Genomic DNA, 24109 nt, shown 5'->3' with positions numbered 1-24109 from the left:
AGAGCGTTCACAGCTGTTGTGACCGAGAGGTTTACTATAAACGTGACGCAGGGGTGACATTTAAATGCTTATTCAGCAGCCTGTGAGTGAGCAAATACAAGTGCAAATACAACTTCCTTTAACCCTTAACGTTGTGATAGCGCTCATCTAGAAGCCTGACGTGGTTTGAATTTCTGTTGTACCGTGTTTAAACAAACCTGCATAGGCTAATCCTATCCCAAAAAGCCTGCACCTGTTTGACTGTAAATGTAACTTAAAACTTGCTGGAACATTTCAGACAAATCTGGGGGAGGTAAGTGCTTAAAACCAACATTCCAGTTTGCAGCAGGGAATCCTTTGTCCTTCAAACCTTGTTTCCCAGTCTATTTTGCTCTACACGTTCAAATAAGCGTGTTCTGCTAGCATGCCAAAGGGGTAAATAAGCGGAAACAACAAGATTGTGTTGCTAGCAGAGTAGACCAGATTGATTCCCTTAATTAAGCTATACTATTTTTGTTCGCTTTTGGTTGTTACCAAATAAAAATAGGTAGGTTTTTAGCAGTATAGTGTGTGAATTCGTGATCCCAGCATAAATCCCAGTGTAAAAAGTGTTTGCTTTGTTGACCTGTATGCATTTTTATTGCTAAAATATTACACCTGTGAAGCCACTGAGATCACTGCAGGCTTTACTGGGTCTTATGTTTGCCAGAGCATCTTGTTTCCAGCATGTGCTATAACTGAAGTACTACCGCACAGGTTTACCAGAGGTACCTTAAAGGCTTCATGGAAATCAGTAAGGGTAGGTGGGGAGGTTGGGGGCTTTTTTTCCTTCCCGTTCATTCTCCCTCCCCAAATTAGATTTGTGTTTTGTTATTTATATGAGTTAGTGTTCTCTTACACACTAGAAAAAATGAAGTTACCCTTAAGGTACCTTAAATAGCCTACTATAAATTTTCTGATTTAGCCATCAGGTCTGATTTTGAACAATTAAAACGGGGGAAAGAACCACAGCAAAGGTCCGTAATTGGCCCTGAATTCTGTTGCGTCCCTCCCATGCAATATTTGTTTGGGCTTTTTCCTTAACGGGTTGTGCAGCTCGCACTGAAACGCTTGCAGCGTGCCTCTCTAGTCTTTGTGCGTGAGCGTTAGTTCACGCATTGACCTAGTGCTCCCTCAAAGAGAATAGTCGAGGAGAGTTAAAGGGGATAAGAGAACCTCTCATTAGTATTCTCATATTGGAAACTGCATCTGCTTCTTTTTTTCCTCTTAGACTCCCGGAAATTTAAAGAACAACGTGTGCAGGCAGGTTTCTGAAAAGATGAGATTCCTGGTCTCGATATATTACCTTTGCCATCCATCCTACAGCGCTGTTCAGTCTAATAAGACCACAAGGTTATGGCCATAGGCTTCCCGAAGCTTATATAATTTCTTCGCATACCTTCCAAGATTGGAAAATGAATAGGTTCATAGAACGTATAGGTTCATATAACATATATGCAGTGCTTCGTGATAAACCAGTGCAACTACTCATTTTTATGAGAGGGGCGGCAAGGGACAGTTTTCACGTCGGACACTTCTGTTGGCAACAGGAAGTGGAAGAAACGCAGTTAATTTACTCCGCCTTTGTGAAATCTCTGTGTTTGTCCATCCCTTCTCACGCGGAGATATGCAAAACAAAAATTGCTTTTGTCCTCGTCACTCTAATAAAATTAGGCACTCAAGTAGGTGATTATCTGCTTGCATGTTGGAATATTGTGAAGGTGCCTCATTTTTGCCCTGTCTTGCAAATGTTGTGAGAAGTTTCACATTATTTACTCCTGCCTGGAAACTTTGTCCTGTTGGTATCAGGAGGGGGACTTTTAAGCAAGTTCTGGTGCCTGTAGCTGCAAAGCAAAACAGGGAAAACATGACTGGGATTTGTGAAAGCTCGCAAGCAAGATGGCAAAGGGGAGGAAACCCAAACTAGAACTGCTTGGGTAACATTGCTTATTTCCTTATAGAGTAGTAATCACTACTTGAGGCAGCATATTTGACGATATTGGCGTGAAACTGAAGATGTTCTCTAGGCTGCTGGCTTTAACAAATGAATTACCTTCCATACTGGGAGCTACAAGCCAATGAGCTGAAGATAAAAGAATAAAAATTTGATTGCTATACACTGGTAGGCTCAAATGAACATAGTTTCTGCAAGGGGAAAATTTATATGTCAGTATTGTAAAAATACTTTGCAAGAGCTCATGGGAATTGAGATTTGCAACTTCGATCATGCAACAGGTTTTCAAATAAAGTTGTAAGATACCACTAAAGAAGTGCGTACTAGAAAAGAGAAGGCAACTGCTTTTTGATTGGAAAGGTATTACTTGAAATGCATCCCCCCCCCCCCAAATGTATAGTCTTTTTTTAAAAAAAAATCAAAGCTAAGTGAAATAGCCAGTGGAACTTAATCTGGGTAAGTGGAAGACTGTTAAAAGTGGAAGACGCAGTAAAAGCGTAGATTCACCTCCCTTCCCTTCGGCCGTTAAGCAGCCGTACAATAAAGGCAACTTCTCTTCCGGCAAATCAAAAGGTTGAAGTTCTGGTTTAAAAAAAATAGAACAACAAAGCTGGCTCTGTCACCGAGGGCTCAAATGGACAAACTCTTCCAGCACCGCACGGCATCGGGTGCCGTTTTACACCTGCTGCCAAAGAGTAGGACGTTAAACCCCCCTGACCCCGGCAAATGTCCCTGCAGTGCCCTCTTTGCCGAGTGTTGCAGACGGCTGGCGTGCATCTGCTACGTCTTACAGCTAAGTAGCTAGAGGATAATATGCATTGTAGATTAGGCGTAATACCTGTGATCTTGTAGCTGGCAGGTGTCTCTGATTTATACACAGTTGCTGTTTCCCACGCGATTCTAATTTTTAAACAGTGAGCATTATGGAGAGGAAAAAAATTTGAATTCTGAGTATTTTAATTTGTGTGCAACTTTCTTAATTTATGCTATCACGAGCGTACAAATTGACTATTTATTTCCATGCATGTATATAAATTCCAAAGTACATGATGCTGATGGACAATTGTTTCAGTCTTTGACTTCTGTCTCTGTAATTAGTGTTTGTTTAGAGTTGCAGCGAGACAGATTAAAAACTTAACTGTTAGCTCAAAATACTGAGTACCCGGTCAGTCCAAACACAGGAAATTTTGGCCTGATGTTGCAGCTCTTGCGATAATTCACGTTCTCACCCTTATCAAGCTTATCATATTTCTTCTTCCACATCCTTCAGGAACAAATTAAAATTTTTCATGCACTCCCTGACTGGGGAAGTCTCATGCATTTGTCACTTTGTAGTGCAGGGCTGGATGCAGCTGCTGCGTTGCAGGGCGGATGCGGCCTGGGGAGAGCTCCGGCTGCTGTTTTCCCTTAGCTTTTAAAGCACGAATTTCGGAGCGGGTAGCAGTGTGACATAGTTTTTCGTACAACTTCTCATCCCTCAGGTTTCGTAAAGCATACCTCTCGCAGTGTATGATCTCCTTGATTTGCAGTTAGGTCATGTTGGTTGGGGGGATATTTCAGGCCTTTCTGCACCAAGAGGCTGTGGGATCACGTTGGCCGGTGGAGGATCTCGTAAGATGGAGCATAACGCGAGCTGTTAAAGAAAGGCTTGACTCTACTGTAGAGAGGTGTTACTGGTGAAAAATGCCTGCTGAACTCAAGACAATTTGCAAAAATCAGGTTTTCAGCAGTAATTCTGCGTTCTCGTACTGTTTTTGTTAATAACTGTATAAATGACTTTTTCCGGTTGTGAAAGTACTATCTGAAAATGAGCCTTACTGGCTTACATCCGTCTTAGTGTATGTAAAACAAGTCCAGGACGTGTGATAGGGACTTGACGACCTCCCCCCCCCCCAGTCCGTATAGTTTAGTACTTAGCCTGCTGTCTGGCCCAGTTTCTGTGCCTGCCGCTCTTCCAGACTGGGCCCAAGCACGTGCCTGGCGTTTGGCCTCAAGGTCAGAGGACACTTCTCGGCCTGTTGTATTTTCTGCTTTAGATGGTAGCCAGTGAAAAGGACCTAGGATGTAAGTTTTTACGCTCTTGGGTTTTATTTCTTGCCATGTAAAATGTCGTTTTAAGTCAGTACGTAGCACGAGTTTCGCATACGACCATTTTTACTTTCACAAGAACGAGTGGACGCGTGTCTGTTTTCTACGCGTGATCAGCCGCACCGACAAAGTTAAAAGCAGCTTAGGCACAGTGGTTCAAGAGTAGACCCTACGTTCGCATATCTTGAGTGCAGATGCAACCGTGTGCTCCAGCTTCCCGTGAAGATTTTGATTGTATTTAATAAAACATAACTAAACTGATGTACGTGAGGAGGATTGAACCGAGTTCACTGCGGTCCAAGTGGGTTTCTCGCAAAACCGCAGCTCGCTTAGGGAGAATATGTACATAACTACTTTTTTCTCTTCCTGCACCGTGGCTAGTTACCCCCTGCAAAAATTAAACCCAAGGAAAGACATATTTATTCCCAAGTTGTTTGGACAGCGTTTCAGTCTTTAACAACACTGCACTGATCTTTCTGTGATGCAATCCTACTTCTTTTGCTATAGGTGAAAAATGACTATATGTTAGAAATAGCAGATCAAGTGGACCAGGAAATTGCTTTGAAACTAGGTTGCCTTGAAATCCGGTAAGCTGATCATTTCGTTTATTATTCAACATGTTTCTGACTGCATATATGTATTAATTTTCAAACTGTTTTTAGCTCACAGATTTGGGACCAACATAGCTAGCTGAATAAAACACTATAAAACCTTTTTGCTATAAAGTAGCTTGAAGAAAAAAACTCATTAGATTATCTTGTAACTAATTTCTAGTGATTTTTGAATTAAAATTAATATTAAAATTATAATTAACTGCTTCTTGATATTGCCGTTTTTGGTGAATTTTTCATTTGAATAATTCAAAGGCCTGTAGGGTACAGTGAAGTGTAGTAAAAGGCGAATAAATCCGAGGTGTGAGCAAATAATCTCGTCGATGTGCATCTCAGTACTACGGCTGAGGAACGTAATTAAAGATAAATGCTACTACCTCTTCTCTCTACGTTTACTCAATTTTTCATGTGCTATTTTAAAAACTACTTTTTTGTAAATAGGTAAATGAACAAATCTTTCAGGAAAGGTAAAGAATCTTTTTTTTTTTTTTCTTTTTAACTGTTTTGACATTCTTGTCAACTATATAGACAGCTGGAAAGTAAAGATAAGTTGAATCAGATTAAGAGCTCCTTGAGAGAGCTTTCCTCACAGCTTCTAAAGTGCACGTTTTGTTTTTGCTAATTTATGGAGAATTCCCAGCCTGAATCATTTGATTTAGCTATTCTGTTGCCTTGCACAGAAAGATTAGGAAAGCAGTAAAATTTGTAAGAAGTAAATGGCAAACATAAAGAAGAAAAATGTAATTTAAACTGCATTTTTTCTAAAATGAAACGGAGTTTGGGTTTGTCAGCAGAATGGCGGTAACTGCGATTGCGTGGGTTTTGTCGGCGAGCCTGATGCCCGGGCTGTAAGCTTTACTGGTAGCCCTGGCGAAAACAAAATTGCTCCGTGTAATTGCAGATTCCTTACGCATTTACAGAATTACAGACGCCTTTTTTAAAAAGGTGTAATGAATACGATAACCCAGATGATGTTGTGAGCCAACACGTTACCCGTTGCTGTTCCCGCTATTTTGGGAGAAATGAAATCACTTTGTGAAATAAAAATCTAGTCTATTGGGGTAGGATAATGATGTTGTAATATATATTGGAGTTCGTTCTGCAGATGGTTTCTAATGGTAAATCGCTGAAAGACTTGAATATGTTGATACTATAGTTTTAGGCCGGATCATCCAATAATTGTTGCTTTCAAATATTTTTCCTGACTTCAGGAGATCCTACGGAGAAATGAGAGGCAATGCATTAGAAAAGAAGTCCAACTATGAAGTGTTAGAGTAAGTATTGTGCTCTAGCTTGAGGTTTCAACTGTTTCTTAATCAGGAATATTAAATTAGTCTCAATAAAAGAAAGCTGCTGTTGCATTTTATATTTCTTGCAGATTATTGAGGTCTTTTAATTAAGAAAAAGGTAACGGAACCTTTCCAACTATAGAAGTGGAGAGAGCCTGTTTAACTCTGGTCGAGGGAAATAAGGTGGTTTAAAGTTACTGATGAGGATTGTTACTGTGATTTTTTTCAATTTTGCTAATGCTTATGGGATCATCAAGTCTAGTTCTAAGGTGATTTTGTTTCTAAACGATTTCCTATGCATCATTGCATTCATCACTTGTGACTAATCTGTGGTAAGGTTTGAGTAACGTGAAATGTCTGTGGTATCATTTTTCCTTTATTCGTTAAGTATGTGGTTTTGCTGAATTGTGATCTTGCAGTTAACACGTTTATTATGTATCTGTGTGCCACAAGTTTTAAGAAGACCGGGAAGCATCCTTATACTAAAACTATTCTGGCTACTTAATCATGTTGTATGTTAGATGGCTTCAATCCAGGCAGTCTGAAGTACCTAAGAAGTTTTGTAGCTTGAAGATTGATTTTATTTGTGGTAATTTAGTGGAACAGCGTGTCTACACCCATCCCAGTGAGCTGTGCTTCACTGCTGATTATCTTTCTGAAAATATGCTGTACAGTGCAACATAAAATTGGGATAAAAGGTTGGTATAGCAGTAAAGTCTTGGTTTTTTTTCTTTTTTTTTGTAAAATAAAACTATACTAACTTAGAGGTGCGAAATTGGAGTCGTTTGGAGGTACAGTACAAGATTATTGTAAAGGGTGAATAAATTTATAAGCACTTTTGAGGAAAACGACATAATTTTAATGAGTAAAGTTAAATTTTGGCAATCACCTATTTATAAGACTACAAAGTTCGCACCCCTCCAGTGCTCCACTAGAAAGGGTCCATATCTTCAGACTCTTCACCACGGATGCAATATGCTACATATGCATCCTTTAAAAGGACATTACTCTATATAATTTATTGTAGACTGCCCTTCTTAGCTCTAACATTGGCTCTTTTTGGTTATTCTGGGCAAAATTGATTAGACATAAACTTTCAAAAGCAGCCTCTGAGTTTGAATGCTACCAAATTTGTCCATTTTATCTGAATGTTTTGGAGGAGGATTAAGCTCACGTACTGGCCTCTTGATTTTGCCTGGACTTGTGTGTGGTTGGAATCTGGAAATCTTTTGTCTTTAGTGGTAGATATTCCAAACTGAACATGATAAGAGACAACTTTTAGGGTTAGAAACCCGACTTTCTTGCACCTTTTTAAATGGAAAGCAATGTTTATTTCAAAAGCTAATCGGTTAACTTAGAAGAGCAATTTGGATTTTATATAGTGCTCCTGTAGCTGCACAGAATTTATGAGATTCTGTTGTTTAAACTAGGGTTTTTTTGAAGGACTTTAGCTGGTTTTATATCAGTAACCACCAGGAGAAATATATTCTGGTTAAGAGTACACATAACTAAATGAGAAAGGAGTAATAATGATGAACAGAGTGAACGGAGAGAAAAGGGTAAAAAGCAATATAAAATAGATAAGGAAGTAGGGTGACCTGAAATTTTGCTTTAAAAAAAGAGAGTTTGTGAGTTTAATGACTTCGAGTTGGTGATTTAGCTTGGATTTAGAAGATAGGCTAAAACAAATGAGACAATGCCAGTGAGAAAAGGCGATAGTTACAATTTACATATATTTCATCAAGAACTTTGGAAGGGTATTTTTGAATCTGTTATTGGTCAACCTTTAAAGTACAAACATTGGTAATTAGGTTAAGAATTTCAAAAAGTGGGGTAAAGGAAGCAAGGTTCATAACAGATGACACGAAATACCAATTAAGAATTATAATGGACAAGAGGGTCTTTAGGACTCAGAACAGGGGTCGCTTCCAGTTTAACGATGACTTGTTAACAACGCAGACGTTCGCCAAGCAGCATCTGCTTTGGTAGGTATAAAATTAATTGCTATCGTGGAAGACGGGCACGAAATGAAGCAAAACGGTAATGTGCAAAAACACGGCAACTTGGTGCCGTGCAGAACTGGACGAGTAGAATTGTGCGCTTCAAAGATGTTTTGTTTTTTGGGGGGGTTCGGGTTTGGAGGGGGGGTGGTTTTTGTTTTGTTTTTTGCTTTTTGAGAAGCAAAATATGTTTTGTGTGGGATTCAGCTGGGAGGGGTGAAGGATGAAAGCACCTTAAAGTGACTGTAGATAATTATAAGCTAGTAAGAGCCTGCAGAAAGTGTCGGTAATCCCCAAAACTGTACTCATGTGATCTTACCACCTTAATAGTCTACCGAGGTTTTCTTACACAAGTAACATTCATTTTTCAAATGAGGCTTTTTGTTTCTTTTTTTTTTTTTTCGGTAGCTTTATTACATCATGAGACACTTAACCAGCTGAGGGCAATTTTGGAAAGCGTTTTTTTGCGCTTGCTGTGATTGCTTCTCGCCTGTCTTTGTCTGTCTGATGTTTATTCATCTTTGATCAGAATTTCTTATAAGACCAAATCTGGATGGGAAAGGGTGGATAGACTCAAACTGCTAAGTAGCCTTTAATAGTTGGGTCTTCATACAATGAAAGGAGAATTTTTTTCATGATAAGTGTGAAGCCTTTTAGTGTAGAACAAGGATAATTACAAGTACAAAAATGGGAGCTATATGAAGAAGCAGCTGCATCCACAGCATTGAAAAAGCATATAAAATGTATTAAGCTGTCCTAATACTACTTTTCGGATATAGCTTTGAGATAAAAAGTAGAAATAAAGGTGAACATTGCCAAAAGCTGTTTAGTCATTATATAACAAGCTCTATCGTCTCTCTGTAGTTGGTATTTTATTAATCCTATTGAAGTTTATACAGGTAAAATTTTATTTTGTCATATAAATCCATGCATAGGGTAGACTAGATGGAGCTAAATGTAAAGCTTTTAGCTTTGCGAACCAGGATCTAGCTGCTAATTGCTGGCAGTCAGCAGATGGGTGTCCGAGTCCTTAATCTGGAGCGCTGAGTTGGTCTTTTTCCTGAGCTGGCCATTTTATGCCCATGCAATGCGGCTGAGGATGGAAGAGGAGGAGATTGCAGGACTGTGTGTTTAAACCTGCGTTGCACGTTCTCCTGTAGTAAATAAACGTACAGCCTAATTTAAAAATAGGAAATGCCGTCTTAACAAATTTGCTTAAGAGCTGTCATTCGTTATGCTCTACCTAAGGATTCCTTCTGGATTTGCTGCGTACGGGTCTGTACCGAAAGCTGCTCCACGAGTCGCTTTAAGAACCCGTTGAAGCAGGACGTGGCAGCCCTGTGCTGCAGTACGGTGAAGATGAGTAATACTGGAGTGATCCCGGGTGCTAATTTTTGAAAGCACCGTTTCTTTCTCAGCGCATAGTGTTAAACTAATACGTTCCTTGTCAAAATGACTTTGCATGTTATTTAGATGGTAATAGCGTGTTGGATTTATTTAACTACGTGGGATGATAAACGGCATATAATTTGCACTTGAGAAGGAACGCCTCAAAGGACTTAACGTTTATGGAGGTTTTATAACCGTGTTCAGCTTACTGCCGTTGCACAGACGCCAGCGTTCAGTGCTGTACATGAACACACTCTGCTTCTCGTGGCTGAGGGTGTTTTTAGTATGTTTTGTGAAACTGCATACTGCTTGTCTTTAGAGAGCTTTACAATGACCATGTTTTATTCTTCTTATTTTTAGACTGAATTTAATGTTGGTTTTCCTCTTGCACTGTTGGGTAGCAGTGAATAGATACCGTGTTTCTCTCACTGGCTAACACCTTTCTTGTCTTTATCGAGTGTTTGAATTCCAGTTTTATTTCTGTTTCGGAGATAGAGCAGGGTCTTTGTTTAAAAGAGGTTGTCACCTCTTGACTAAATTGAAAAATAAAGTTGTTGGTAACACCACTGAGAAGGAGACAACAAAAATCCTTTTCCCATTTAAAATTTTCTTACAATTTTTCCTCTGTCTCATAGAGATTTTATGCTGATGTCTCTGCATCTAGACTGTGCTCATGCAACTTTCGGTACACCTGGCTGTGTAACGATCTCCTCCTGCACTACCACCTCTGGCAACTTCTCTGCCGTCTGCTTTCTTTCTCAAAGCTACCGTTGGTTGTAGTGGTACAGATACACGTCAGATATCAGTTAGCTGCAGCACATTTCAGCCAAGAAAATATTTAACCTGCATGGCTTTGATTTTCAAACTAGGGCTCCCAACCCTATTTCAAAACATGAAATTGTGAGCGTGATGTAATTCCGCTTGCAGAAATGGAGCTTGCGGACAGAATTAGGATCCGGCCTTATGGATGCAAGAAGTGAGACTGCTTTCCTAACGCTAGATTGTAAATAGGAGAAAAACCGATGGTGGAAATTGCTTCATAAAGTTAATTTTGGTGCTGCAAAGGGTAAAACGGTAGGGGAGAGGCTGTCAGCCTTCCTACTAAGGTGATACCATGAGAGATCGCCCTGTATGTTGTGTTCTGTAATCAATTCTAATAGCAGGTGTTTATTGTAATTTGCAGTTTTTGTATTCTTCCCTTCTCTGCTGACTACGCGCAGTAAGAACATTTTTTTTCAGTTTTCTTTAAATTAATAAAACATGTACACTTAACAGGTTTTCTTCTCAGAAGTTCTCTGTGCCCAAGCCAACGTTTAAAGTTGTACACTTTACACACTAGATGCCCGCTGTAAAGGCAATAAATATCCTTCTGAGTTTAGAGTAGAAGATACTGCTGTAGCACGTTTGCTGGGGACTGGCTGAGGCCAGCATTTTAACGGTACTGTATTTGTACTCTGAGCTTGTCAGGGACCTTACTACGAAAATGGTAATTATATTGCATGCATTAGCTAAAGGCTAATCAGCAATATGCTATCTCATGCTTTTCGTTAATGATGTGTGTGTTCTTGTTTCAGGAAGGATGTTGGCTTAAGACGATTTTTTCCGAAGAGTTTACTAGATTCAGTGAAGGTAATTATAGTTTCAGTTAGTTGCATGCTGCCGAAAAAAAATTTGCTTCAGAAATCTGAAAAATGTGCGCTTGATTTCCCTGTATAGTCATAAGCGAGTTGTCATTAAGTTCTGTCTCCATGAAAAAAAATTCAGATCAGTCTAACAAATGGGTAGGCTGTAGGTCCCCTAGTTAAACAACGGACGTGAACTGGGAAGAACTAATCTGAGAACGGTTCACATGGCCTCGCTGAGCTGATAGGAGGGAGGTACCCCTCTGCCACTCGCATCTTGTGGCCAGAAGTCAGAGATGAGCCCTCAGCTCCTCTGATAGGAAATAATTCATTTTTCTTTTCTTCCAAGAGAAAAATGAGACTTTTGAAGAAAGGGGAAAGGGACACATAAGAAAACAGCATATTTTTACTGACAAGTTGATTAACCAAATTCTGCTTTCCTTGCTCACGACTGTATCCAGCTCTCACTCGAGGAAGCTTTTTCCAGCAATTTCCGCTTACGTTCATCGTAGTTAGACTACCAGCTTTAGTCAGATCTTACTTCCATTGAAGTCCGTCTGTTCCCTGAGTAAAAAAAATGCAGATTTTTCTCAACGTGTTGTGAAAGGGAGTCCAGAACTCTCACCAAGTAGTTTTACATCTATAGCAGTCTTGGTATTAAAATCATGGTAAAAATCTCTGCTGTTTGTACGGAAGTCAGCTATGCTAAACTCGTATTTTAGAACTGATTTTGGTAAGCAGTGACGGTTTTAGAGAGGGTTTAGTTAGAGAATTTAACTTACATGTAAAGAGTTTACTCATGATTGAAATGGAAGGGTAAACGGGAAAGGTCTGTCATGAAGGGGGTTTTGTTCCGGAAGGCTTGAAAAAAAACCAATCTAATGAAGCTGAGTGAATGTGGTAATTCCTATGCATTTTAATTTAAGGACTTATCTAGGATTGTATTCTCTGCTAAATATGCAAATTGTAGTGAAAGGCTCCTCACCTAAAGGAACAAGCAACTGTCTCAAAAACTGATATTAGGAGAGCCAGAAAGAACTGGTCGACAAAAACGGCTGCTCTTTAGAAACTAGGAAACAAAATAGCAGAAATAGCAAAAATTACCAAAAAGTCAAGCCGAGTTGAACCTTTCAAAGATACTAATACAAAAAAGTTAGATGTATAAAAAGAAAAATAAGGGAAAGAAAAATGATGCTGCTTTTCAGTGAAAATGGAGGACCTATTAAACATAATCCAGGATTGATTCAAGTAATTAATTGACTCCCTCACTCTGTGAAGGGTGATAATGTTGAAGTGGTGGGCAAAGGAAGACTCCTGATGCCCATGAAGTATAAAAATAATTGCTTTTCTCCATCAGTGAGGTAAAACTTGGGGTTCAGTGCAGTGCTAATGAGATTTGCTGCTGTTACAAAGCCCGGAGGTGTCAGCTAGAGAGAGGATATCACCCTATGTATAGGAAGACTAGAAGGCCGGAATAATGCAGATCAAAATATTTAGCAGGGCAAAGTACGAGGTGATACACTTGAGTATTAACAGCAGAAATTTCAGCTTTATTCGGGAAGCTCATTGAAGTCATGAGTTTAAAGACATCGGTATATTAGCTGATCACAGTTAAGACGTTAGCGTAATGTTGTAAAAGAAAGCAAGCGTAGTCCTACGAAGTGTCTCGTGATTTTTTTCCAGGAGGAAACACTTAAGTCGTTGCACAATGTGCTAGATCTCATATATATTGCAAATAGTTCTGCTTATCCTAACAAAGTCTGAGGCAGCTCTGGGCGCAGTATGGAGGTGTCCTGAGTGCCAGACCCTTCCTTCATCCTACCCGGTATCCGCAGCCTGTTGCAGCAGTGATCCACCTCATAGTTGGTAAAGACTTCTGCCAAAGTGATACAGTAATTTGAAACTATAACAACATGGCGTATTTGTTCAGTGAGAAACTTCAAGTTTGTGTGCTGAACTGAGATTTTCTTCAGTCTGCTTTCCATCTGCTCTGGGCATCAGCGTTCCAAAACCGATCATTTTGTATGTGAATATGCAGTGCCACTGGATCAGTCACCGGATCACTATCTGTCACTCTTTTCTGCATACCCTCTTCTGAAATTCCTGGCTATTTTGAGTTCTTAATGTACTTTAAAGGGTTGCTAAAAATGAAGGCATACTCTGAGCGTAAGTACTAAAGAGGAAAGAGGAAGTTTGTATTTGTTTGTGTAATGCCTGGGGCTGTCTAAGGCAACTTGAGTTTGAAGGCCCTTACCATAGGGATGAGAGGCATGTTTTTGCAGAGGAACAATGATCTTTCCTGTCTTAGCCTTGACATACTGCAAAAGTCGATCTGATTGTACCTTCTCGCATTGTTAGTTGGAAGATGCATCAGAAATAGGCAGTACTAAAGGTAGGGTTTTTTTTTTTTTTTTTTTTTTTTACATCCCGTCCAGCTACTTTTAGATACAAGTCCAGCTTTGACAAAGGAAGAAAGAATAGCTGTGTATGTGGCTGTGGCATTTTGGCATTACATGATATACAGAGTGCTGAAAGACAGCGAATCAGCTGGCGCTACACATAGCATACATATGCTCTCGATAAGGACAGAGGAGGGAAGCTACTGCACTTTTGCTGTAGTGTCCATATGAACTCTGGTGTCTAGGGACAGGGCGTTTATTAGAGATTCTTGATCCCTTGTTCAGTTTTGCCCAGCCAGACTTACCAGTCAGGGGATTGGTGGGGCACGTGGAAGACGTCATTTCACAGATTCTGCTTTTATTGTGAGAGGTGGCCGCCTTTCCAGGCGTATGGTTTATAAGCAGCCAAATATTCCATTTTTAATAAGTTATCCATTCAGTTCTCGTTCATTTGTCCATTAAAAAAAGAGACAGTTGCTCCCAAGTCTGCTTGTTTCCTTTATAAACGTTACCTTCCAGGATATATAAGCAGGGTCTGCCCCGGTCCCAGTCTCTGTCCCACTGCGCCAGATGTTGTAGCTATTAGTAGGATGATTTGTGCTGCTCTTCTTATGTAGTTATTTCTGCCTTGCAGACAATAAAATGATATGCAGTATAGTTAAAATATTCAATTTTTTAATTTAAATGTTTGTTTTAATTAATTAATTTTAATTTACTATTCTAATTTTATTTATTTACATGGCAACTATTTTGCATCTTCTCAGACTTTAAGAATCCAGTATGTTATGAATAGTCTAAGATACTTGCAACGAGGTGAGGATGGTTGCAGCTGAGGGTTATTCTTAACACATAAGAGAATAGCTTATGATGACATGAACAAAACTAAGACATGGTATGAGGGGGTAGTTTGCTGGTGGCACTGTTTTTATATTGGTAATCAGTCAAGAAAGTGGAAGAAATGGGGGATTTGGAAAAAACAGATCCTGCAAAAATTAGCACGTAGACTTACACCGTAATTTAACTGAAACTTTACTTGCCAGGTATTCCTGCTCTAAGGTACAGCAGAAATAATTTGGTTCCCAAGCAGAAGCTGGAAGGCAGAAGTCTGTTGTTTATGTTGTGAGGGTCCTTTTTTTCTCCCTTGAGAACTGTGTGCTGTGTTGCATTGAGAAAGAAACTGTTGTGATACCAAGGGACTGATACTTTTAATATACCCCGTCACTGATTGGAATGAAAATAATTGATCTTCAACCTTCTTAATACACAGGCCAAAACACTACGAAAACTAATCCAACAAACGTTTCGACAGTTTGCCAACCTCAATAGAGAAGAAAGTATTTTGAAGTTCTTTGAGATCCTCTCTCCAGTGTACAGATTTGACAAGGAGTGCTTCAAGTGTGCTCTCGGTGTAAGTACCGGAATGGGACAGCATCACGCATGCTGTAGTTATGAGTCGGATTGGTTTTGCCTAGCCTTGCAGTTAACTGCCTGCCTAGTTCACACTTGGATTTCAGGAAGAGTCCTTGGATTTCATTAACAACAAAATATACGTATTGATTTTATTCACAACATTCTCAGATGACCATCGGAATAAGTATCATTCATTAGTAGCGTAGGGATTGTACTTAAGTAAATGCTTGTATTGGTGCTTAGTTTGTGAAAGTCAAGCTATTTTTAACCTGGTTTCCTGCGGAAATGAGACTTCTCTACTTCTATCTGCTTGTAAATCCTCCTCTCATACCTTTTAATCTCCACCAATTTCAAAGAAATTTGACAGAGGGCCTTAAATCTACAAGCTTCATGAAAATAGACACTCAGGTGAAAGTTAGAACGTGAACATGGACGTCCATGAGGAGAGAAGACGAAGCACAGGAACTCGTTTCTTACGTGGACCTGAGATAAAACACATGGAAACTTGGAAGCTCACGCTAATACCGCAGATCCCCAGGAAACCAGGCCTCAGTAGTTTTGCTCCTGAGGAGATTACTCGATCCTAATATATTTTTTAAATGCCTGAAGAGTTTAGAAGCTTCTAGAGATTAATTACTAAGGACTGTAATGATAACATTGGAGGATAGCGTTGCATAACGTTTTCTTCTCTTGCAATTGAAATTTTGTTCCGTCTTCCTCCTTCATTTCTGAAGTCAAGCTGGATTATTTCCGTGGAGCTGGCAATTGGCCCAGAAGAAGGAATCAGTTACCTTACGGACAAGGGCGCTAATGTAGGTCTACTTCTGTTTTCCTTTCTCAGTTAGTGCCTTAACAAGCTGTCGAGTCGGGCACGGCCTGTTGTGAATTGGACTTTAAACCAAGAGGACAGAAAGTTGAATCTTTGAGTTAAACTCGGAACAGGAAATTCGGAGCAAAAAGCTGTTACTCAGGCATTAACTCACGGTGTGGGATGGGAGAAAACACAGCGGGGTTAAGTTGAGAGACAGCGTCAGCCTCGGTACTGAGTTTGCTGGCTTTGGTACCCAGTGAAGCAGTCAGTTAAGGAACTGAAGTATTAGCGGCGATGACTGTTTTTAACAACGAAACATTCAGGTTACTCTAAATTATTCTCCCCTGTCTGAGCAAGACTGCTTAAATGAAGAACTTGTTTAATCGGTTAGTGTTTAGCATTTGCCATGCAGTCGTTGCTGGATCATATTTTACTTTACTTTATTCTCCTAACAACCTTCCTGATGGTGACTGCGTTAACAGCATTTTCTTGCACCAAGGACGTGTTCAGGAAGCATGTTCAGACCAATTCTGCTAATAACAAAACATCGGGGAAGTTTACAGTCATTTCCAACTTCTGTGGAAACTAACTTGGAGGTGGGGAAGAGATTTGCAGATCGGGAATTTGTAGTCAGCTAAGAACATGCTTTTTAAAGCGGTCTGGAGGTGCGTAAGTATGCTGTGAGTGCAGATACCATGTGGTTGACCTATTGAGTTTTCTGTCTTGACATCCAAGAGGCCGTTTCCACTGCGTAGTTAGCGTGTGCCTAGTGTTACTCAACAGTGACCTCTGTAGTCAAACTTGGTGCTTGGTTTAATTTTGCAAATCCTGCAAATACGTGAAAATATTGTTACCCAAATCGCAAAGAAATTATAGAAGGAAACAAAGGAACAGGCTTTTTACAGTGTGATTTGGAGATCAAAGTCTGCATATGCTTTCGCAGCTTTAGGAGTAAAGCCAAAGTATTTTGCTGTAATTTTGAATTTTCCCCGCTTTTTCCGTTGCCTTTCTGCAGCCAACTCACCTGGCAGATTTTAATCAAGTACAGACTATCCAGTATTCAAACAGTGAAGACAAGGACAGAAAAGGGATGTTGCAGCTCAAGATAGCAGGTGCACCTGAGGTACGGTATTGACAGTTGTAGTAAACTTATTTGCCTTGGTTTTCCTAAAAAATGAAATTAGCATCCTGATAATGAAGATATTCTGTATGTTATGCTTACGTTTTTGTCTGCAACTTCACTCTGGATTTTTCTACTGTTGGTGTAGTTGTGATAAATGTATTATTCTAAAAGTATATCTCCCATTTATACGTACGAGAAAACTATATTTATAACTGTTTTTAACAAACAGCTGTATAAGTATGCATACCCTTACCAGGGATTGAAGGCTCCGGAAATTATTCTTTGATTTCTTTTTTTTTCTCATTTTTTTTTCTCGCTGCTAACCTACACCTGAATTTATTTGTACACAGAGATAGCCTGAAGACATACAGAGAATGAATGGTATGGCAGAAACATCTAATAGCTTTTACTCTCATTTCCTTTTTATCAAGCATCTTGCCTAATCCAGTTATAAGCATCTCTGAGCGTGGAACTGCCTGACTTTATGTGTGTAGTCCTGAGCCGTGGTTCAAGACTCTAGACTGCTATTGCTAAACTCTCGTTTCTTCTGTAATACAGCCAGTGCATTATGTTTAAGCATATTTCGCGTTCCAGGCGTTCTGTGTAGTTATTCCATTTTTCTTGTTATTTAAGGGGGGAGGAAAGGTGATCGTGAGTAGTCATAATCATTATGCTAGTCAGATATTTTCGTATCTGAAATAGATTTGCAGCTCATTTTGATGCTTTTATGCTCTAATCTTTGTAAAAGAGGTTGAATTTAGAAATATTATTGTTGCACTAGAAAGTGCAACTTTCTAGTAATAGCCTGTATATGCATATAATGCTTTCCACTGAAGTGGATGCTAAGCGGCTTCACTTTTGTGAAAAGAGGAAATAGGACATAATACATGGGGACAGAGCTGGAAGTGAAATTAGTTGTATAGGCTGGAAAATAGTCTCTGTGACAGACAAGGATCGAGGGCAAGGTGGCAAATATGTGCAAGGGAGGATGAGTGTTGATACTGTTAAGGTAGTTTGACTGTATGTGTCTCTTCCCCTTCCCCACTTTTCTAGTCTCCCATCTTTTTTTCATGTTAATCTGTTTTTCAGTTGAGGAGGTTGCTTTTTAGCTGTAAAAGAGCAGAAAATATAGAAAGAAAGACAACCTTGAAGAGCTTTAGGGAACAAGCAGCTTCTACAGAATTGTCATGATTATGGCCATAAAAGTCATAAAAATTGCAGTAAAGAGTTCTTGGCTAAAAGTTTGACTAGGAAACCATTTGGTGAGCCCAGATCAATCTTACATTGAGGTGGAAGGTTTTGTCAGCTATACTTTCTGACTGCCTTACTTAAATTGGCTAAATAGAAAGTAGAGAAGGCAGATGAGGACTGATATACCACCTTCAAAATATTAAGGATATCTCTGTTTATGTGAATGGTACCTTGCATGCTGGGGGGCCAGCGAAATGCAGATGTTGTTTCATGATCTGATAGTTCTTTGGTAACCCATCTTCTTCTGTTCGCTGTTTGCAAATGTGTATGAAGTTCTGATGCAATGACGCAGCTGTTCTACCCCGCGTTTGCAGCCACAATAATACCTCTTTGTTGGTGCCTTGTTTTCTTCCTTCTCTAGCCTCTGACAGTGACAGCACCGTCCTTAACCATTGCAGAGAACATGGCTGACCTGATAGACGGATATTGCCGACTGGTGAACGGAGCCACGCAATCTTTTATTATCAGGCCACAGAAAGGTAAGGACGTCTTTCGTTCTGGAGGAGACCCATAGATTGTTAGGTGCTGTCTGCTGATTATTTCAAACTGGAATAGGAGACGCAAGGTAGAAGCAAAATCCTCACTTGGAGACTGCTGTCTTTCTAGGAGGAAACTAAAGGTATTTTTGTAAAGACTGATAATAAATGCTATTCCACGGAAAATTATTTATGATTGATAGTTCAGACTTTCTTCCAGGGGTCAACACTTTACGCTATTTTTAAACTTAACCAGCAGAAGTAAACAAACTGTAATTAAAGACACGCCTAACAAAGAAATGTTATCTTGAAACGTGATTCCCTGACAACTGATTGGAAACCCACAGATATCAGTCGAGTGGATTTGGATAAGATTTCTGACAGTAGATAATTTTTGAAAAATTCCACCTTTCTCCCAGATACTCAAAACATCTCCATTTTTATCTTATAAACTCAGGTAGCTCATGATAGGTAGCTCATTAGCATTTCTCATGAAATAGAATTAAAGCAAAGCAAGTATTTTGTGGTGTTGATCAGCTGCTTTTGTAGCGGATCACAAGTTAGTAGCAGTGAAACTAGGGTGTGGGTGCAGTTAGTTTTAAAGAGACAATTTTAATTAGATTTTGTTAGAATATTTTCAACTTTCAGCAAGACTTAAATTATTGAGAAATACTGAAGCAGAGCTGCTTAAAACTGGCAGTGTCTGCCTTCTGTATTGATCTTTACTTGTGGAAGTTGATCCAGCATTTTTGGGTCCTAAAACAAGGAATAAACTATTTCCTTCTTCTGTGGTTGTGATACAAGAGACAGTACATGCAGGATCCCAGAAAGATGCTGAAATGCTGATATCATCGTTGACGAGTTGGGTTACTCAGTTGAGCACTTTGTTCAGTAATGGAAATTGAGCTGTTGTGGCTACCCTTTTCATTTGCACAAAAGAATTCCGTTAAAAATAAATACAAAAGTGGGCATTTTATCAGTGCTGTTATGAAGCAGAAGTTCTACAGTCTGAAGTTCCCTTTAGCCGTGTTTTTTTTGCTCTTTTATGGCACTTTTTTCCAATTTGTTGTTCCGATTGGGTAATATTATTGACATGGTTCAGGTCTTTCACAGGTCCATCATTAGCATCCTGCTTGTGCATGGCTCTGAAATCTGCTTGTACCCTTCTGTTATCAAAAAAGGAACAATACTTGGTCTTTCAGTGATGAAGAAATGTGATTTTAGAGTGTTAGGCATTTTGATAGCACTTAGGAATTGTTTAAATTATTCTTAAGACTGCACGTTTCTGTTTCTTATTTCTGACTCTTAACACGTACAACTAACTTTTAGCTCCACCGTAAGCAGCTTTGTTTGAATTTGCATTAGTCATGCGACCTTATCTCCATATAACGGAAAATCTTTCCTCTGCTCCACAAATTCCACTCTGCTGGCCAAACTGGTGCGCGGCTCAGTGAGCATGAACCATTGGCACAAAAATTCAACACCAAAAAAAGGATAAGCTACCATCAGTGATAATGCTAGCTTACTTACTCTTCTTTTAAAAATAAAATTGGCACCACGCACCAAAAATGTTCGTTTCGCTAGTCTAGTCTGTACCTTCACGTGATTATCTTTTGTACCCGTTTGCCTCGTTTTGAAAAATAACATCAATTTCTCATGAAAAATCATGGGCTTGGGTTTGTTGCCACCTTCGTTTCTCTCTCCTAAAACTTTCTTCCAAAGATTCAAATTGGCGATTTGCCAACCTGAACTCAGGTAGCCGAAGTTGAGCTTTTAACTTTCTTATGTCCTAACACATTGCCTCTCGCCACCTCTCGCTCATCCTAGGTTAGTGGATAGCGCCATCACTCTGACACTGTCATCGCCTGCCCTCTCTTCAGAGGCTCGCGGGTGGGCTTTGTCCCGTTCCTGCCGCTTCTCTGTGGGTGATACTTCAGAGGTTGGGTCTGTTTAGTTTGCGTTGCTCCTGGCAGCTTGGTTGCTAGAGTGGCTCACTTCCCACGTAGATGCTCTTAACTACCCAAAATGCCGTTGCTGTTTTCCCTCTGGCTGATGACAGCAATTCTGCCTTTCACGGTAGCAACCACAGGTTATTAAAACCTTCATCATCAAGCCTTATCTCTGTTCACCTAATCTGCAAGCTTCCAGCGCTGCACTGTGCTCCACTGTGCACCTGTATTTCCTTTTCTCTGCCAAGCCCTGCTCTGCTTTCCTCTGTGCTCTTCTTGCCCAAGCAAGGGAACAACTCTCGGTCAAAATCTAAACAAAAATTACCATGTCCTCCTTAATTTCCAGCCTCTTCCATGATGCGTACAGTTATCTGCCGTCTAAGACTAGCAGGACAAATGAGTCCTGATTTACTGCCCTAAGTGGCGATAAAAATGGACCCACCCTTTTAAAATTTTCGTGTTGTTTCTAAATTTTGTTTCACTGAGCTCTTCAAGGGCAACATCTCTGATTTTTCTATATGTTGTACAGGACTGAACGCAGCTATGTCTTGCACTGCGGTTTGCCTGTAGGCACTAACGCAAAATAAATCAATGCATGCGATGGCATGTGTGTGTTTGTATGGTATTCGCAGTGTATTTTAAAGTGGAGCAAATGAGCAGTGATTCAGTTAAAGGAACATTTGTTATATAGCACTTCGGGAACTGTACTTGAGAGACTGTTCTTTATGCAGACGGGAAGAGAATGCCTTAAATAAACTGTCTTTTTCTCGTTTCTCCGTAAGTATGATTTCCTACATACAAGCTGACCTAAACCATTTGTTATCCATTTAAAATAAGTTGTGTTTTCTTGTATGAGGGTTTTTTTTTATTATTGCATAGCAATACTGAATACATTAATTAAACATTCTGCAGGAGAGCTCTCCCCACCGTGACCTGCACGCCCAGAGCCCTCCCGCAGTGAGCTCTGATTATATACAGCATACGACAAAAAAATCCTTGTAGCAGCTCTGGATCCAAGAGATGCATCTTTTTCTTCCTCTTTGAGCTTTCCCCTTCCCTCTTTGTTGTAAATTTGTTTATTTTAAGTCTCCATGTAAGTTATCTCTCTTGATTACGAAGAGAAGCTGCGTCTTGGGGGTGTTTTCAGTCTCACTATGCATTAGTAATCCAGTTTCTCTTCATTTGGTGAGAGCGGTTAGTAATATGTAAGACCTGGTCTGCATTTGGGGTATTTTTATTCAGTTTGTTTTATTTTTCCTAACTACTTTAGTGCACACGTCAGTTTAGAACAGTGTAGAAACTTTAAATTTATTATTTGTATTTTCATTATCTTACTTCCCCTAGTAGAGGAAGAGTACAAATGAAGTGACTGATAAAAACTTAAACTGGTACTAAATGGCTGTATACTGGTTGGACACTGCGCTAGGTCGTTTCCGGTGATCGAAGTCTACTGGCTGAATTCTGTGTCTATCAGTTAAAACAAGTTTCTTAAGTAATGCAAAATTGTCAGACCTCTAAAAGACTAAAAATACTCAAAAAAAAAACCACTTAAGCAACTCAAATAGATAGCTGATGGTCATTTCTTTATGCCAGAGCTAAACATTTACACTTCAACATTGTTTCCCACTCAGTCTAAGAGGATCACCACTAAATGAAAGCTAGTCTGAATTGCTTCATGTTGAAATTAAATAATCTGTGAAGTCATCCAGGAAAGTCTTTGTTCACAGTTTGTTCATGTGAAAACTGAATGATTGGCATCTTATCAGAATGGCCGCATGTATTGCAATTCTTACGATACTGTCACCTTGACCGGCGTCTTTTTGTAGTGTTTGCTTTCAAAATTATTTTGGTCCGATGAGGACACAGTTTACATTGTGATAAATCAAAATACTTGAAAGCTCTTTTCATGTGTCCTTGCTCATGCATAGCCATTTTCAGCTCTTGAAAACCAACATATGCTTTTACTTGGGTGTTGTTAGTAATATATTTTAACCTCAGAACTACAGAAGAACTAAGGAATGTTTCTGATTTTACTTAGTATACGAGCTTTAAATGGCTGAGTACCAACTTGGAAGACACTACCTGCAGTGATCGATTTATATCTGGAGAGTATGTAGGAGTCTATAAAATCAGCTTTGGTATGCCATTTCGGCAGGAGTTGCTTGCAGATGCATCTCTGCTGAGTTTTCTTGAGCAAAAAGGGAGGTGTCACTGATACTACTTTACAGTCGGGCTTTGTTTCTAGTTTGGGTTTTGTGGATTTCTTTGTTTCTTTGGGGTTTACATATAGATAGATAGATAGATAGATATAGATATAGATAGATAGATAGATATGCTTATTTCCTTTATTCCCAGTATTTCCATTTCCATTATTTCCATTCCCATTTCCCCTGTCTGTATCTGGGGCGTATCTCTAACAGCAGTAAGGTGGATGTTGTCGCTGCAGCTCGTCAGTGCTAATTCTTGCAGGAGTCAGATGTTGCTCAGGAGCGGTGCAGGGTGCTCCTGCCCTTCGCCAGGGCTGAGCATGCGTTCTCCACTGCTCTCCCACCCCAGCCGGTTCTGGTCGCTGCAAGGGAGTGCGTCTCTCTGCTGCTAATGAGAGTTCAAAAGCGCTCTTGGATATCACTGTTATTAAGGGTTTGCAAACGGGAACGTTGTCAGGAAAAGGAGCCCGGTTCTGCCAGCTCTTATTAGACCTGTCAAAGCCAGGCTCCTTTCCTATAAATTTTTATCACAAAAGGGAGGACAAAATCAGTTATGCCCCCTGGGGAGGGTAAGGGACAGCAAAAAGGAAGATGATCGGGAATGATGGAACTTTAGTTATATTGGAACCTTAAGTCCAGCCTGATTTTTTTTAACCATCTAGAAACTTAAACTTTCATTTAACTTGGCCTAGAGACTCTGCTTTTCTCTGTCCCTACCCATCATTTCCTTGCGCCACTTTCCAGCCGTCTTCAAATCCTTGCGCCTTGATCACGCTCTAGAAATCTTTTTTTGCTCCTCACGCGTGCAGCCTTTTTCTGATTCCACCATGGTCCTTCGTTCCAAGATTAGCAGAAACTTGTTCACGTGTGGAGCCCTAAGTCTATGATCATTTATTGCTTATCCATTCCCACAACTGCTGATTCTTCCTGTTGTCTGCCGTGTTCTTCTATTTCCATCCCTGCTTTATGTGGCTGCGGTTGAAAATAAACCAACTTTTCAAAATTTGAACGATAATGAAACAGAAATAAATACACTAAGAGAATGTTAACCAAACCACAAGACACTAGAAATTTAGGAAATGCTTATTTAATCTCGGTTCCGCCTTGTGTCCCTGTGTGTTATTAACTGCATACCACTACTCCACTTAATACTGCTTTATTCACGTTCTCCTTATCTCATAAAATGCACAGAATGGGTCTACTTTAAGATAAAATCAGGATTTTTGTAGTGAGGGAGATGTTTTGGCAAAATCCTTGGTTTACACTTTGCACCGATAGAAAGCTGTTCAATAGATGAGGCAGGGACTCGCAGGAACAGCGTGGGAGATCTCATGGTTAGGGCAATTTAATACCGCCCTGGAAGGTTAGATCCTATCCTTATCTCTCAGAGAGATCCTTTTTGTTACTTAGCAAGTGACTTTGGCTTACTCTGCCAGTTGCCACCTAAGGCTATTTCTCATTTTCTCAAGGCATCCAGGTCTACGTTTGCAGGAGAGATGAACAATCTGATCT

General features: G+C 39.8%; 1 protein-coding gene across 25 annotated transcripts in view; it reads left to right on the top strand.

Annotated features, from left to right (window-relative positions):
- The window catches only part of PTK2 (protein tyrosine kinase 2), a 212586-nt gene that overhangs the window by 124554 nt on the left and 63923 nt on the right, over positions 1–24109 (top strand). For all 25 annotated transcript variants that reach the window (XR_011139351.1, XM_068933423.1, XM_068933418.1 and 22 more), the window contains 7 exons: positions 4568–4647; positions 5883–5945; positions 10924–10978; positions 14638–14778; positions 15515–15592; positions 16607–16714; positions 18327–18444. Coding sequence is in view for 24 of the 25 variants with exons in the window: in XM_068933423.1 (XP_068789524.1) it covers positions 4568–4647; positions 5883–5945; positions 10924–10978; positions 14638–14778; positions 15515–15592; positions 16607–16714; positions 18327–18444 (643 nt within the window). In the remaining variant the exon portion in view is untranslated. The remainder of the gene's footprint in view (positions 1–4567; positions 4648–5882; positions 5946–10923; positions 10979–14637; positions 14779–15514; positions 15593–16606; positions 16715–18326; positions 18445–24109) is intronic.

The sequence above is a fragment of the Struthio camelus genome, chromosome 2 (assembly GCF_040807025.1).
Source record: "Struthio camelus isolate bStrCam1 chromosome 2, bStrCam1.hap1, whole genome shotgun sequence".
In the NCBI taxonomy this organism is placed as follows: Eukaryota; Metazoa; Chordata; class Aves; order Struthioniformes; family Struthionidae; genus Struthio; species Struthio camelus.
This window is presented reverse-complemented; position numbering and strand designations above follow the sequence as displayed.